Source organism: Falco cherrug, chromosome 4 (genome assembly GCF_023634085.1).
Source record: "Falco cherrug isolate bFalChe1 chromosome 4, bFalChe1.pri, whole genome shotgun sequence".
Classification (NCBI taxonomy): Eukaryota; Metazoa; Chordata; class Aves; order Falconiformes; family Falconidae; genus Falco; species Falco cherrug.
Window position 1 is genome coordinate 87,728,921 of NC_073700.1, and position 14,798 is coordinate 87,743,718.

General features: G+C 46.2%; 1 protein-coding gene across 3 annotated transcripts in view; it reads left to right on the top strand.

Annotated features, from left to right (window-relative positions):
* The first annotated feature begins 1,855 nt into the window (after positions 1-1,855).
* RAMP3 (receptor activity modifying protein 3) overlaps positions 1,856-14,798 on the top strand; it is a 61,400-nt gene continuing 48,457 nt past the window's right edge. Inside the window, exon 1 of one of the 3 annotated variants that reach the window (XM_005433269.3) lies at positions 1,856-1,952. In XM_005433269.3, the coding sequence (XP_005433326.2) occupies positions 1,871-1,952 (82 nt within the window). In that variant the 5' untranslated portion in view covers positions 1,856-1,870. Of the gene's footprint in view, positions 1,953-7,675; positions 7,855-14,798 lie in introns of those variants that run through there. The other 2 variants (XM_055708704.1, XM_055708703.1) reach the window with 2 other exon arrangements.

Below are 14,798 nucleotides of genomic sequence, written 5' to 3' on the forward strand. Positions count from 1 at the left end.
TGGTCTTTCAGGTCCCTTCTAAGCTGAACCATTCCATGATTTTATGACAGCACTTTTTTCTATAGTTCATTAAGGAAGATCAGCATCTTTTGAAGTTTACTTTAATGGAAGCCCTTCTATCAATCAGTATTTGCGAGGTTCCAGAACAAATTAATTGAGAGAAGTAAATCTGTATGTTATTACTGCTGGAAACCTCTGTGCCCACCCCTTACGCAGACCAATTTAATGTAAATCCATGGAAATGTTCACCTAAGGAACAGTCATGCTCAGACTTTCTGAGCCCACGTCACAAAGCTACCCAAAATGCTGATTTCCTACTCAGTGAAACAGATAAATGAAAGAAAAGTTGTTCAGCAAAGTATGATCTTTTTTATCTCTCTTTTTTTTTTTTTTTTAATTTCTTCCAGAAAAGGAAGAAATGTTGTATCTGTTAAAGAAAATGAATTCCTTTAAGAAATGAAATTCCTGTCTCAGCCCATGAACACAGCTTTCCTCATAAACTCAATTGTAGGCATTTATTTTGTTCAGAATTAGAATAGCAATATTCTGAAGACTAGGCAAAAAATGAATTTTATTCCAATAGAGGAACAGTTAGGGGACATGCATAAGACAGAGCAAGCTGAAAATATTTGAAGGTAATACTGTCTTTTAAAAGTAGATGTCTAATTGATGTTGTGCACAGGTATATGTTTTTGGTTAAATATTTATGCCTTTTTCTACATACACACCCCAATACACGCTTTGAACACTTTTAAGGGTATATAATTATATTTTTGTTTCAGGTTATTCTGTTTGGAAACTCCCATTTATTTAAAGCTCTGATGGATGATTGAGGCAAATGACATGCAACAGCAGTGCAAAAAACACCTTGCACTTGTTTAACACTGTTTCGCTTTACTGTGAACTTTAAATCTTGAGAGATTTCATATTTTCTGATACCTCTTGCTTCCCCTAGTGCAGCACTGTACTTTTTACACTGGGCTTTGCATCAAATATTCCTGTTATCCTCACGAACATCAAGCAGTAAATTTCACCTGAAATCATTGAGCTGCAACTGATTAATCAACCAGCTGATATAGTAGATGGAGATGGTGAATGTGCATGCGTGCCGGTGGTACACCACCTGCTGTGCTGTCATCCACTTACTCACATCCTTCCCCTGATTTAGAAATCTCAGGAGACAATGGTAAAGATAGCTTGCCTTTGGAATATTTTACATTTGTACCTACCAACAAAATAGCTGCCTATCTCAGTTAACCTAAGTTATTTAAAGTATTTGTGCTCATCTGTATTAGTTGTTCTCCTTTCCATGGAACAATTTAGTGTCTGGTAAATTTCACTTGTTATAGGGACTATTGCTATCTCATTTTGTTGTTTCTTCCAAGCCGAAAACAAAAAGGAGCAATAGTAAGAAGAGACCCTGTGTAAAATTTCATTGAGACTTCCACGAGATGCAGAACATTGTGCTACTAGCATTAAAAACAGTGGGAGATTTTTACAGCAAATCAATTTAATATGAAGGGCCAGGTATTTTGTTAAAGGTAACTTTATGGAGAATAAAACTTTTCTTAAACAGTGAACATATGAAGAGAATCTTGTATTCTTTATACTTTTATTTGAGGATGGATATGATTTCATGTAACTAATCTATAAACACACACTTTTCTTAATAATATCTGGAATTTCCTTAAAATGTAGGTTAATTCTCAGTGAATCAGAGGCACACCCGTCTCAGCAGCATATGCTGCTATTTGATGTAGGGCGAAGATGGCAAGTGCTACCAAGATAAATCTTTAACTCCCTGTTCCCACCCATGTCCTGTTCTTATTTTTATGCCGCTCCAGATGTTTGAGATGCGTCATTTTCTCAAATGAGAGCTACAGTCACTTGGCACACGGAGCTACTCTCTGTCAGTTGGGGTCAGCAGAATGTGAGCAGATGCCATCTTTTCTGTAAGTGCAATCAATTCAGTTAAACCTTTAATTGTAAATGCAAACAGTAGTTTCATTGCTATGTAGGGGAAATGATTGGTCTCCTTTACTAAGTCATTTGGAGGGTATTGCAAGGATTATGAAGTAAGTGCTGAAAGGGTGAAAAAAACCTCCTGAATCGATTCATTGAGATCCCTGGAAAGATCTACGGCAGTGACGGAAAACACAAGCAATGATGTGTCTCTGACACATCACCTTTCTTTCCTCCCTTCCCCTTTTCCAGTAGCAGTGATGCTCAGTGATGTGCTTTAGGCACACTGCCAACGAATTTTCTCCAAATTTCCCATGAAGGAGTAAAAGTATTCACTGTGCATCACTTGTCGGTCAGGGGGAGGGCACTGGCACTAATAAAGCGAATGTGTGATGCTGGGGAAGCTCTCCGGGTCTTCTCCTCAAGTAATGGGAGCTGGAGCCCTGCCCCATCACGCTGCAAAGGAAATTGGCCAAGTACAACACCCCCAGGCAATTTTTGTGCCTGGGTTCACATTTTTTACAATTTGTAGCAAACGCTGTGAGATGTGTCCATGGGAAGAGGTGTAAGTGATCTGTGCATGAACTGGGGTTGCCTTGGGGCTGTGAGGATGACAAGATTAAAAGAGGATGATTTATTATGGTAGAAATCTAACTGAATCTAATAGCAGGTTGATCTCAATCTTAATTAAAACATATTTTTTACAATTTCCTATTTTACTTTAGAAGGAGAACTATTGTGGGAATTGGGGAAACTGTAATGCACTGCACTCATTTTGTGCCTCCAAATAACCTTTTATTTATTGTGGCAATATTTTCCATTTTATGTAGTGCCACATTTTTCCATGGAATGGAAACTTATGGAATTTCCCTTCCAAGAAGTGTCCTAGCATCTGTCTTGCTCAGCCCTAAAGCCAGTCTTTCATGCACCTAAGAATGGCAATTTCATGCTAAGGAGGTGCTGGGTGGTTCATAATCGCACTGATCGGAGCCCACACGTGGAATCAGAAATCCCGGGCTCAGCCCAAACACTATCAGGCTCTGCTGATCTGCCGCAGGTAGGTGTGTGTCGGCACCATGTGCTCCCTCCCCAGGCTTGTGGGGTCAGCTGAACTTCAAAGGTTATGAAATGATTGTTGAATATCCCTTCAGAGGGCTGCAAGAGTATCGGCAACTCGGTGCTGTAAGATTTCAGCCTTCAGCTCTGTAAGATTTTGTATGAAGAGAAATTTGGACAGTGTTACTATTTCTAGGAAGAAAAAATACAGGCGTGTGTTTTCATCTCTCTTCTTGCACCTTTCTCCTCGATTTTCCAAGCTGAGCTATTTCTCAGAGACACAGCTATGTATGGAGACATCTACATATTCCCTTGCTGGCATTTCCCAGACTACTCAGACAGCCTATCATAAACAAAATAAATGCATTTTCTGAGCAAAAATTCAGGGTCTTTAGAACATAACTGACAGTGAAGTGTTTAAAAACCCATACATGATTTATGACTTTATTTAGTCTAGAAGGAATAAAGCGTTGTGTGCATTTTGTTAATATTTACATTAAAAATGAGGGCATGATTTTTTTCCCATGCCTGAGTCAAATGACAAAGGCTTTCTGCTGCCCTAAAGCTTCTGCCTGGTGTGGAAAAAGAAGAACAGCCACACACAACAGGAAGAGAAGACCACGACGTGTATGACATCCTGTCACCAGCAGCCTTGGGAATCCCAAGAAAACCAGCTGGGAATCAGCAAGACATCCCAGCTCTTACAGATTGGTCCTTGGGTCCTTTGATGAGAGCCTTTTGTACTGCCAGCTGTAAAAATAAGGGGTGGGTGTCTTGGTGGAGGGCCCCTGCCTGGGGAGCATCCCTCCAGCAGAGAGGGGAGATGGCGTTTGCCATTCTCCCGTGAGCCCTGTCTGCTTTCCTTTTGGCCTCCATCGCACCACTTGCGGAACCTTTTCTATTAGTTGTAGGTATTGGTGTTGGTGGTGCAGGATACAGAAGTAGCTTGAATTTCTTTTGCATCAGGACCATTTACTGGACTAGAAGCTAGTATGGAAACAAAGTGAGTGTTCTGGCTGCTTCAGACATAGCCTGCATGCTGTGCCCATGGGAAGGCTGTTGGGTCACAGCTAGGTATGCAAAATGAAATGGTCTTAGAGGTGCTGCACACTCACAGCTCAGCACCTCTGAAACCGTGCAGTTTGAAACTTAGATATTTGCTCTGGACACAAGAACCCTGCTTAAATCACAGAGCACATCCAGACACAGCTTAATAACCAAAGTTCTAAAAGACTGGCAAAATACTCGTGCGCTTCACTAATCCATGTATGTATCTCTTACGTAAAAACAAAAAAAGATCTTTACATATAAAAGTGTCCTTTTTCCTTCACCCTTTGGTTCAGGTAATATAGGCATAAAGAGTTTCAGCTCATCAAATTTGACTGACTTAAAACCAATTTGGCTTTTAAGTGCAGTCAATGTATCACAGTGTGACCTCTGAATCACAGGAAGTAGCCCTTTTTTTAACTACGATTTTTTTAGCAGGTTTATACATTTCCTATATTGACGGTAAAAAGACAGGAGAAAAGATTTGTGTGCAATTATGCAAGCAGAATATAAAAGAGGAAATTATTTTAATGACCTGCAGATGCCTTTTAGATTTTTAAATTTCTGGAGCAGGAAAGGCATGCTTCTAGGAGCACTGAACGGGAAAGATGACCTAGTTCAGTTTAAAACCACAGATGAACTGAAACTACTTTTCCAAACTTCACTCCAGCAAGCAATCCCATTGAAACATGGTTTTAAAATCTTATCCAAAATTGCCGTGCTAGGAAAAGGAGAAGAAAACTCATCAGCCAACACTGGGCAAGGCCTCTCTGTGCAGGCAAGTGGCTGCTCTATCCAGGCCGATACTTGAGACGACAAGGAAAGGCAATGTTGCTTCCCAGAGTGTAAAGTCTTCAGCTTTTTATTAATTGATTTTATTAATTTTAGTTTCTGTTGGATCTGTTTAACTGCTGGAGCAGGAGAGTTTATTATCTTATCTTGCACCGCTCTCAACAATCTAGTGCTCATGACAATACCTGTCCTGGTTGGCTTGACTCCTTCCATCCCTTCCCATCTCAGACTCCTTGGGAGCTTCCCATACTGAAACAACTACCTACCTGTCTATTGCTATAATTTATTTATTTATTTATTTATTTTTAGTCAGTGGCTTATCAGCAGATTTAAGGATTCTAAAACACTGCCTGAAGTACTGTGATTGCAGCACTGTCCGCAGGGTACCTGGAAAGGGGTTTGTGTGGTTGTTTGCGCGGTCTCTGGAGGCTGTATGTTTGGAAATTACACCAGACTGTGGTTTTGAGGTTATTGTTACTGCACGTTGTTGGGGCTGGGATTCAGTGGCACAGCAAAGGCCACTTAACAGCATTTCTTATTTGAAGGTGAATCATATTTCTACTGCTGGTACAGAGACATGATGCTACTAAGGCAGATTTGCAGAATAAAAATGTTCACAGCCTTTCTGAGGTAAATTTATTGGCATTATTGCAACACGGGGAGAGGCAGCCTTGATGAAAACCTTCAAACAGCCAAAGTTGCCTCTTGCTGATGGTTCTAACGCTGTGACAGTTTTGTTCTGCTACACCTGTGAATCATTTTAGGTCATTGCTGAAGATATGACCTCGCATAGCTGGCTTGTGATTCCACACAACACTCTAAATGACTGCATTTACCTATACATTGTAGCTATTGTTCTACCTCTGAGATCCTGTTTGCACTCTTACACCGCCTGCTGCAAGCATGAGCTGGGAAGCGCTTGCTGAATCTTGATAGTTGGAAGCAGTCACACTAATTTTTAAAATCTTACAACATTTTAAGATGTTTCTCATCTGAAAGAGGTGAAGAAAACAAGTAAAGATGTACAGGAAAACTGTCACAATTATCTCCACATACTATGTGACAAAAAAATGTGGCCTGTATACTGCATATTGTATAATATACTGTATATTGTTTAATGTATAATATTGCATATAAAGCACAATATGTCCTAACCCTCCTGAAGGTTAGTCCAAATTGTCAGAAATACTAATTGTAGCCTCAGATATTGCCAGGAATAGATTTTATGAGGGAAGTCAAGATCTTGCTGTTGGGAAGGATGCTGCAGCAAGTCTGCGGCGTATGCGCCTTCACACTTGTCGCTTCCCTGTGGTTCCTCCTGGCAGGGGCAGCTTGCAAATGCTCCTTGCAAAGCAGAAGCGGCAGCCCCTTCGCTGAAGGGTGATCTCCTTGAGCAATGGTTTATTTATGATTTATGGTATTTTACAGGATTTGCTTTCAGCTAAGAGGAAAAAGCGGCACACCAATGTCAGGAGGTTCATTCTAACTGACACGCTTAAACATCTGCAGAGCTATTTCAACACTGCAGATTCCCAGCCCGTTCTGTCATTTCCCAAGTTTTCCTTCAGCCCAGATAACAGCAGAAATCCGATGGAGTTTGTGTGCTGAGGGTTCGCCTTCAGAGGCACGCGCCACGTGTGGTGCTGTGGTCTCACACTCAGCAAAGCACCATGCCATGCAAGTGTGTGAAGTCAGTGAGAACAACCTGACAGATCAATGAAAGTACCTGTTGTTCTTGTGTGGGGCATGAGAATCTTTTTGGAGTTTCAAGTTTTGTGGTGCCTTTGACCTTTAACGATGGTGGTGATTTAATGTGCTACCGAAAGGCAGTTACTTAGGTTGAGTGTCCATGTGCCTAGAAACTTTCTGGCTCTTTACTACTGAGCAGTACAATTATTTTTAGCGAAGGAAAGGCTTCTTTAGCAGCTTCTCAGTCTGGTGTATCATGCTGGAGACGCTGATTTCCTAGAGCAATTGCTCCAGGAACACAGCTTCTAAATACCGATGAAAATCAGGAGCCGTACCATCCTCTGCACAGAGCCACGCGGAGGTGGAAAGGCAACATAAAAACACATTGTGTCTGCAGAACTGGGGTGCCCCACGGCTGTGGGTGGGCTACACAGGTGCCCCCCACCCCGACAGGCTGTGGCAGAAGTGACAAAGGCTGCGCTGTCTCCCAAGTCCCCGAGCCTCCCTGGGACCGGAACCTTCCCCGTGGGTGGGGGACAGCCCAAGGCCCCCACGGCCCGTGGGTTGGACAGACATCCCCCTCGATGTGGCTTGCGGAGGGCCGGGAGCCATGGCTGCCCTGGCAGGGACACACGTGCACGCGCACACTCACTCACACGCAAACGTGCATCCGCTTCCCACGCGTAACCCACGCACCCCCATCCCCCTCGCCCGGGGCATCCCCCCTGCCCGGCGCAGCCCCCCGACTTCGCGGCAGCCCGCGCCCGGGCCTCCCCCCGCCGCAGCCCCCCCCCCCCGCTCCGCGGCAGCCCCCCGCCCAGGGCTCACCCGCGGCATCGCCCCCGCCCGGCGCAGCATCCCCCCTCACGCCGCGGCAGCTCCCCGCCCGGGGCTCAGCCCCCGCGGCAGCGCCCCCCCGCCCGGGGCACAGCCCCCTCCCGCCCCCGCCCGTCGCAGCCCCCCCCTCCCCCCGCGGCAGACCCTCGCTCGGGGCACAGCCCCCCCGCCGGGCGCAGCCCCCCCGCCCCCGCCCGGCGCAGCCCGCCCCAGCGCCGGGAGCACCCGGGGGCGGGAGCGCCGCTCCCCCCCGCGCCCGCCCCCGCCACCGCCCCCGCCACCGCCCGGGGCCGGCCCGGCCGCCGCGGCATGAAGAGGAGCCTCCGCGGGGGCGGGGGCTGAGGCGGGCTCGGGCCTTGCGCGGCTGCGGAGCGGCCGCCCCATGCGGGCTGCGACCCCCGCGGCCCCTCCGCGCCGGGATGGAGGCGCCGGGCTGCCGCCGGCGGCAGCTCCCCGTCCTGCTGCTGTGGGGTAAGTGGCGGGGGGTCCTGGCGGCTGCCTCGTCCGAGGCGGCGGGACCGGCCGAGCATCCCCGCGGCGTGTGCGTGGCCCCAGCGGGCAGCGGCTTCTGCCGGGGCATGGGGGCGAACTCGGGGCGAGGCGGCAGCTGGCCCTCCGCATCCCCCCACTTGGCAAGAGCATCCCTTGCGGAGGGAGGTTTGCTTCGGGGGTCCTTCTGGGGAGCGGGCGGGCAGGGCAGGGCTCGGGGGCTGCGGGGGGATTGCTGTGTCTCTGTGTGCCTCTCCCCCCCCCCCCCCCCCCCCCTTCCCCCCCCCCGGGCTCTCCGTTCGGCGCAGCATCCCCACCGCCAGCCTCCCCCCGCCGGGGGGGACCCCGAGGCACGGCACAGGGCGCGCAGCCCCCCGGCAACAACGCTCGCACCGAGTGCCGACGCCAGCGAGGCCCCCCAAACCCGCCCCGGGCGGCAAGCTTCGGCTCCCGGGAAGGGTTTCGGCTGCAGGGCAGCGGCCGCTTCCCGGTGGAGCGGTTGGGTTAGAATCCGGCGAGTTGTAGAAGTGCAGGTATCCCTCAGCTTTTAATATAAGAGTAACTCTGCTGCTAGAACTCCCCTTTTTTTACCCCTTCCCCCCACACCCCCACCCCGTCAGGTAGCTTGCCTTAGGGCGGCTGGAGTTTACGTGCTGCAGTCTAGGCAGAAGTTGCTGGGAGAGGTCAGCTCGCATCTCCTTCATTCCCCAGGGAATGCAGCGGTGTAGTTAATCCTCCATGGTCCCAGATAGTGGAGAAGAAGATCAGACCTCGTAGGTTTAGAAGGTTTATCTGAGGACTTTATAACTTTGTTTGCTATCTTTATGCTCTTTGCAAAGTGCAAAACTGGTAAACACTGGACATCTTTCTATGAAAAGACCCAAAAATAAAGGGATAGTTTTGGCGATGGTGCTTAGTAGCATCACCTTTACCTGGTCTGTCAAGAGTGACATGCCAAAGGCATCAATTTTCTGATTCTCTGTGGCTTGAGGACTGCTGAAATCTTACCTTAATTGCTCAGATTTTTTGTTATTTTCCAGCTGCAACGGATTAAAATAAATGGCCAACACCTGTCTTGCCACATAAAGGATTTGTGCGTTCTTGAACGTAGAGAAGCAGGCAGAGATCCTTTTGGGTGGTGAGGTGGCCTGATGTTACTGGGACTTTTACGAAGCAAAATTGCTTCCTGGAGACACCCCACCCCCCCCCCCCCCCAAAAAAAAAAAAAAAAAGACGTTAAGGATATCTGTTAATTGATAATGCGTTACTTTTGCTTGGAATTGGAAAGGAAAGATATAATCAAGAACTAATGAAATTAGACTAATTTCCTAGTAGAAAAGCCCTGAAAACGAAATCGAGGTTTTTATTAGGGAAAGCCTTAAGTGGTGGAAAACCAAAGTTCTTGAAGTAATACAAGCATGCTTTTCATGTCAGTTATTTTGGAAGGATTTTTACTTGACTTGAGTGTACTTTCTTCCCTTTTCCCTAATGGCTTCTTTTGATTAACCAGAGACCTGTGACCTCTCTCATTAAATTAAAACTCTGGCCAGGATCCCTCAGTGTTAGTTCCCACTGAATCCAGTGGGAAGCCTGCCTGGGTGGGGAGCGGGACAGTACTTCTGTAACCTCAGGCTGCTGCTTGCTGTGTATCTTTCTGCTGAGGGCTCTTGACACGTTCTCACTATGTAGAACCATCTGCTGTGTGTTCTCCCTTCTTAGCCAGGATGGCAAAAAAGGCAGCGTGTTTGCTCTCTGGAAGCTCAGTGGTTATAGGAGAAGTTCGATGTGCTGTAGGGGGGTGTGTGTGTGCATTGGAAGTGAAAGAATGTGTGAACTGAGGTACCTGGTACAGGGGCATGTCACCCGTACTGTTTACCTTATGAAGTGCTGATAACATCCAGAATGGGGTGAGATGGAGAGCTGGAAATGCCAGCTGTCAGGTGAAATCCTCAGTTCTTTGCTTAGCAGAGCTGTAGGTACTTAGAAGATGCCCACTTACTGCAGGATCTAAGTGCCTCAGAGATAATGATATATTTACTGTAATACCGCATGCTTTTATTTCACTTCTGTGTATGGAAACTGAGGCAAGGAGAAACTTAAGGCATAAATCAAGACTTTTAACAGACTGTAGGTTTTCTATACAAGTTGTGGTTTTGGCATCCCTGTCCAAACGTTTGCTCCTTTATTCTTTGTATAACGCCTGCATTTCAATGATGCTATTTGTATATGAATTGGAAGATGCTACCAGAGACAAGCTGGGTATTTTTTTGAATTCTGGAGGAATCTTTCTCAGTATATGTATGTATGCACATACAGAGAGATGATGTGATTCATATGTGGAGCAGTTTTCCTATGTAGGTTTCAAAGACTGTCTAGAGCTGGTTGCATTTCATAACGGCTGCGAAACAGCGTTAGGGAAGCTTAGCATTTTGGCCAGAGGTGAACGACTGGACACTTGGAAAGCTGGGAACAGAGCCTGGCTCCAGGCTTGCGTTCTTACTTTCTATTTTAAAGACCATACCTCACCCTGCAAATAATGAAAAAGCTGTGTATTAAAGCCTGAATTCTGCCAGGTCCTGTGCCCCCCTTGCGTGGAACATGGCATCTCTAACTCCTGGAGAGTTTGGTTTCTAATGAGGGGGGAAAAAAAGCCCCAAAAGGAAACAATTTTATTGGGTTAAAGTTTGCAGACCAAATCAAGTTTTTTCCCGTTATTTGCTTATGAATATATCATGCTGTTCTGCAGCTGCAAAGGGTGGAAGGAAGAAAAGGAAAACGGTTGTAGGAGTTCTGAATTTAATAGACCCAGGCGGGTGTGCGTGCAAAACAAATAAAGCTTTGCGAAAAGCAGAACATCAGACTTCTGAGACGGACCGAAGAGTTTTGACAAAAAACCCTGCTCTATTAAAACAGTGTTTTGCTTTCTAAAGACATGATTTCCAACGCTAGGTGAACGGAAAGGCAGGCAGCAGACCCCATGGATACCTATCCTGAAAGCAAAGTGTCAGTGTAAATGCAACCTCTGGTTCAACCTGCTGTCGGACCCAGGCATCCTCCCTACCATCCCTCACCTGGTCTGTGTCTCCCGAGTCCTTGTTCGGGAAGGTGTTGCCCTTTTCCCGAGGTGTGCAGGTACCACGGGAGGGGTCGGTGGTAAGTGCCCTTGGCAGGGCGGTGACGGCGTTGCTGTCCCAGCCCGACCGCCTGTGGTGGCAGCCAGCGGACTGCAGGGGGCAGCACCGAGCAGCAGATGCCACCGCAGCGTCCCCGGTCCCCGCGACCCGCGGGGATGGCACGCGCTGGCCCGAGGTGACTCCGGACTGGAGGTGGGAAGGAGGAAAATGGCCTTTCTGAACCTGATTTACACCGATGAGGTCCAATCCTGGTGGAACAAAGCAAGGTCTTAAAAAGATTAGTCAGGACGAGTTTGGTACAATGCTCTGGGTGATGCTCTGTTTGTGCTGAGAAAGGAATGTACTCTGAATAATTAGAAAAGGTTCCACTGAGACGTTAAAGGAATGTGCTCTGAATAGTTAGAGAAGTACTCTGAATAAGAAAAGGTTCCACTGACGATGTTAAAGTAAGGAATGTACTGTGAATAATTCGAAAAGATAGGGTGGGCACCTGAAGGAGATAAGGAGACCTTGAGTCAGGAAATCGTTGAACAAAGAGTTGAAAGGTTTACTCCACCTAGATCCCACCTATTATGAATAGAATGATTGGGTGTCAAAATCAAATGAATATGTATGTAAAGATGTTGTAACCTCTCAGGAAAACTGTATACCTGACATCACTGAAAACTTTGGAGCTAGTTTGTCTGGTGGGAATCGGCTAGCTCCCCAGTGTTGCACGAAATAAATACCTTTGCTGCTTAAAGACAAAATTAGTCTCTGGGCAGTTACTCCGTGCCGTTTTGGCATCACTGGAAACCATTCAGGTAGTAAACTCTTGCTCTTCAGTTACTAAGATGTCCCCACCTGAACAGTAGAGTTTTAAACACCTTGGAGGTCTGAGGGCTCAGCTTTTTCATTTGTTTTACTCAGACCTGTGAGGCAAACTGTCGGAGGCGGTGAAGTGAAGCTGGATGTCTATATTGAGCCCGGCAAGTTCTATAGGTGCTTTATGTGCACCTGTAGCTATAGGTGCATATATGCACAGACCACGAGATTTGAAGAAAAGGGTCTTGGGCACCACTGGGCTGGCTCAAGGGGAACTGGGGGAGGTTTTGCCAATTCAGTTTGTGTGAACGTTGCTGCACCAGCGGTTTTTGCACCATTTGTTGTTTCAGTTTCTCCCACCTCTTTGCTGGCAACAGAGATGATTAGTGGCTTCAATTGGAGGCAAATGAAACAAATTCCTTTTTTTCTTACCAAGGACAGAAATGTGGTGAGGGGGTCCTTAACAAAGCACCATTTGCTACCACCTGCGTCTTTACTATTGAAATTAGTGCTTGACAGAGAGGTATGAAGAAAGCAAACTGTTCTCATTTAGGGCTCGTAAGGAGATTAATTTTCACAAACATAATGAAGCCTGTTTTAATTCACACCTCTTGATTTTAGTGGAAGCTGTCACATGAACCATCTCATTTTAGAATAGAAGTGTAGTATTTTGTTTTTTATGAAAACAGCCTGTGCTTTTTTTCTAAAATAAGAGTCTCTTCACAGCCAGGCTTGCATTGAGATAAGCTGGAAAATTATAAATGAAAAAAATGACATTATTTTAATGTAAGTGTATATGTACACCAGCCTAAGAGCTGCCTGGAGAACGGTCATTTGGGAGGAAGATGTGTGTGAGTGAGGAAAGAAAGGAGTAGGAAAGCTGAACAGGAGGAAGCCTTCTTTTCCAGAAGTTTTTAGGTTTGATCTCTGTTCATATGCTTGCTTCCCTGAAACCAGTCTGAAAAAAGGAGGCAGCTTTGTTCCTCTCTAAAGGTTTTAAAAGAAAATGCGATGGCACTGTTAGAAATGGTCCGAAGGCTACAGAGGGTGCCAGCCTTCACCTTGAGAGCAGCTTGGTGTGACCTACGGTATTGGCTTGAACAAGGGGCATGCCTGCATACCAGCTGGTGGCCTCACATTGCCCCCTGGCATACGGGATTTTGTCTGCATGAAGCCAGCCTGATGGCCTGTGAAGCCAGCCTGATGGCCTTCTGCAGATGGGATGCCACTCGCTGTGCCTCTGCTCTGAGACCAGGAGACTCGATCGGAAGAGGATGATGTAATGGGCACTGCTGGGGCCCTAGCACAGCACCGGAATGATGAAAGCACATCTTGCTTGCCTCGAACCAGATTAAGCTGATACTCAGCAAAGGACTATGCAGAAGCACCGCACCCTGCAATAAAGCATCTGTCTTATTCTTTTCACACCCTAATAAATGTGACTAATTTTCCCTTATTTTGGACAGTGCGATCTGGGGAAAAACTCTGTGGGCTGTCTGAGAAGAAATATTCTAATTCCCGTTGGCCAGTAATGACTGTCACTTCTTAGGGGAATTCAGAGTGTTGTTTCCAAGTGTTGGAAGTGACAGATTTCTTTTGCATTCCTTTCTGCTCAGAGATTGATGCTAGAGACTCTGATCTTTAAAAAATATTCTTGCATTGTTGTTGTCACAAAATACACAGTTTGAGATTTGATAGGGTGTGCAGCTCTTGGTCTCTGTGCCCTCCTGCCTTCTGCAGAAACGAAAAGAAGGTATTGCCTTAGGGTATTGCGAAGAGATGAGGGAGATACTGGGACAGAAATAGCATCTTGTTGAGGTCATTCAAGTGCTCATCAATAAGACACAAATTCCAGGTTTCTTCCAAGACTCGGACTTTAAAGCTCTTGGACTTTAGCTTTGGCCTGTAGTCCCCTCGCTTGCTCTCTCTCTTGTGCACTGGAGCACACCTGCAGGGCTGTGAGGAAAGCGTCCTCCTGGTAGGGTGGTGTAAAGGCCACAGGTGCTTGCAGTTAGTGTCAACATCTGAAGGGACTCTGCTGTCTCTGAGGTACCCAGAGATGTTCTGCAGCTTTGGAGTGGAGTGGGGCCTTTTCTCAAAGGATATCTCAGCTTTGGCATCAGGGCTTTGCCTCTTGGTAGCCACGTGGGGCTGGGGAACGGTTTTTCTCTTCATGTTTGTTTTTGGCAAGTGGCTGAAAGCATTATGCTGCCTTACCACTTCTCTGGAGTTCATGAGCTGTTCCAGCTTTACTCCTCGAGGATCTCCAGGTATCAAGAACGTAACTTGTCCAATTTAATATTAGGTTTCTTTAAATGTATTTAGCAATGTGTGATGTACGCTTCCTATGATACAGCATTAAGCCTACATGTTCAAGTGAAATAGGAAAAACGAATTTGTTTGGGCTTTCAATGAGGAGATGCTCAAAGCCAGTATTTCCATGAAGTCATTGATTGTCATACAGTATGTGTGAAATCTCTTCTATTCCTATTCAATTTTTAGAAAAGCAGGTCAGTATGTAGTTTTTTAATAAGCAAAATGCATACTTCAGGATAACTCAAAGTCTTAACGTATCACACCACCACCCCTATAACCCTATCCCCCCCTCCCTGCCCCCCTTCCCCCAATGTATCATATTAAAAAATCATGGGAATCTCCTTACTTATTTTCAACCAGTGGACCTAGACTGGATTTGCATTCAGGGAAGTGGCACTTCACTGTTAGCTAATGTTGTTGCTGAATATGCTTCCAGGGGTACGTTTGGTGTAGGAAGTGTTCTACTGTAAGGTACTTGGTGATGCACAATGAAGTAGAGGCAGTGCTGCTGGAATAACCATTGGTTCGGTTTCTATTTAACTAGCTCTAGCGTAAACCAGAAACACCAGCAAGGTCAGAGCAATGTGAGGAAAGGTCAAAGGAAGATTAAGCTCCTCAAAATATTTGTGTTTTCCTGTCTTTCTGCATTTTAAGGTGTTGGAAAGAAATGTT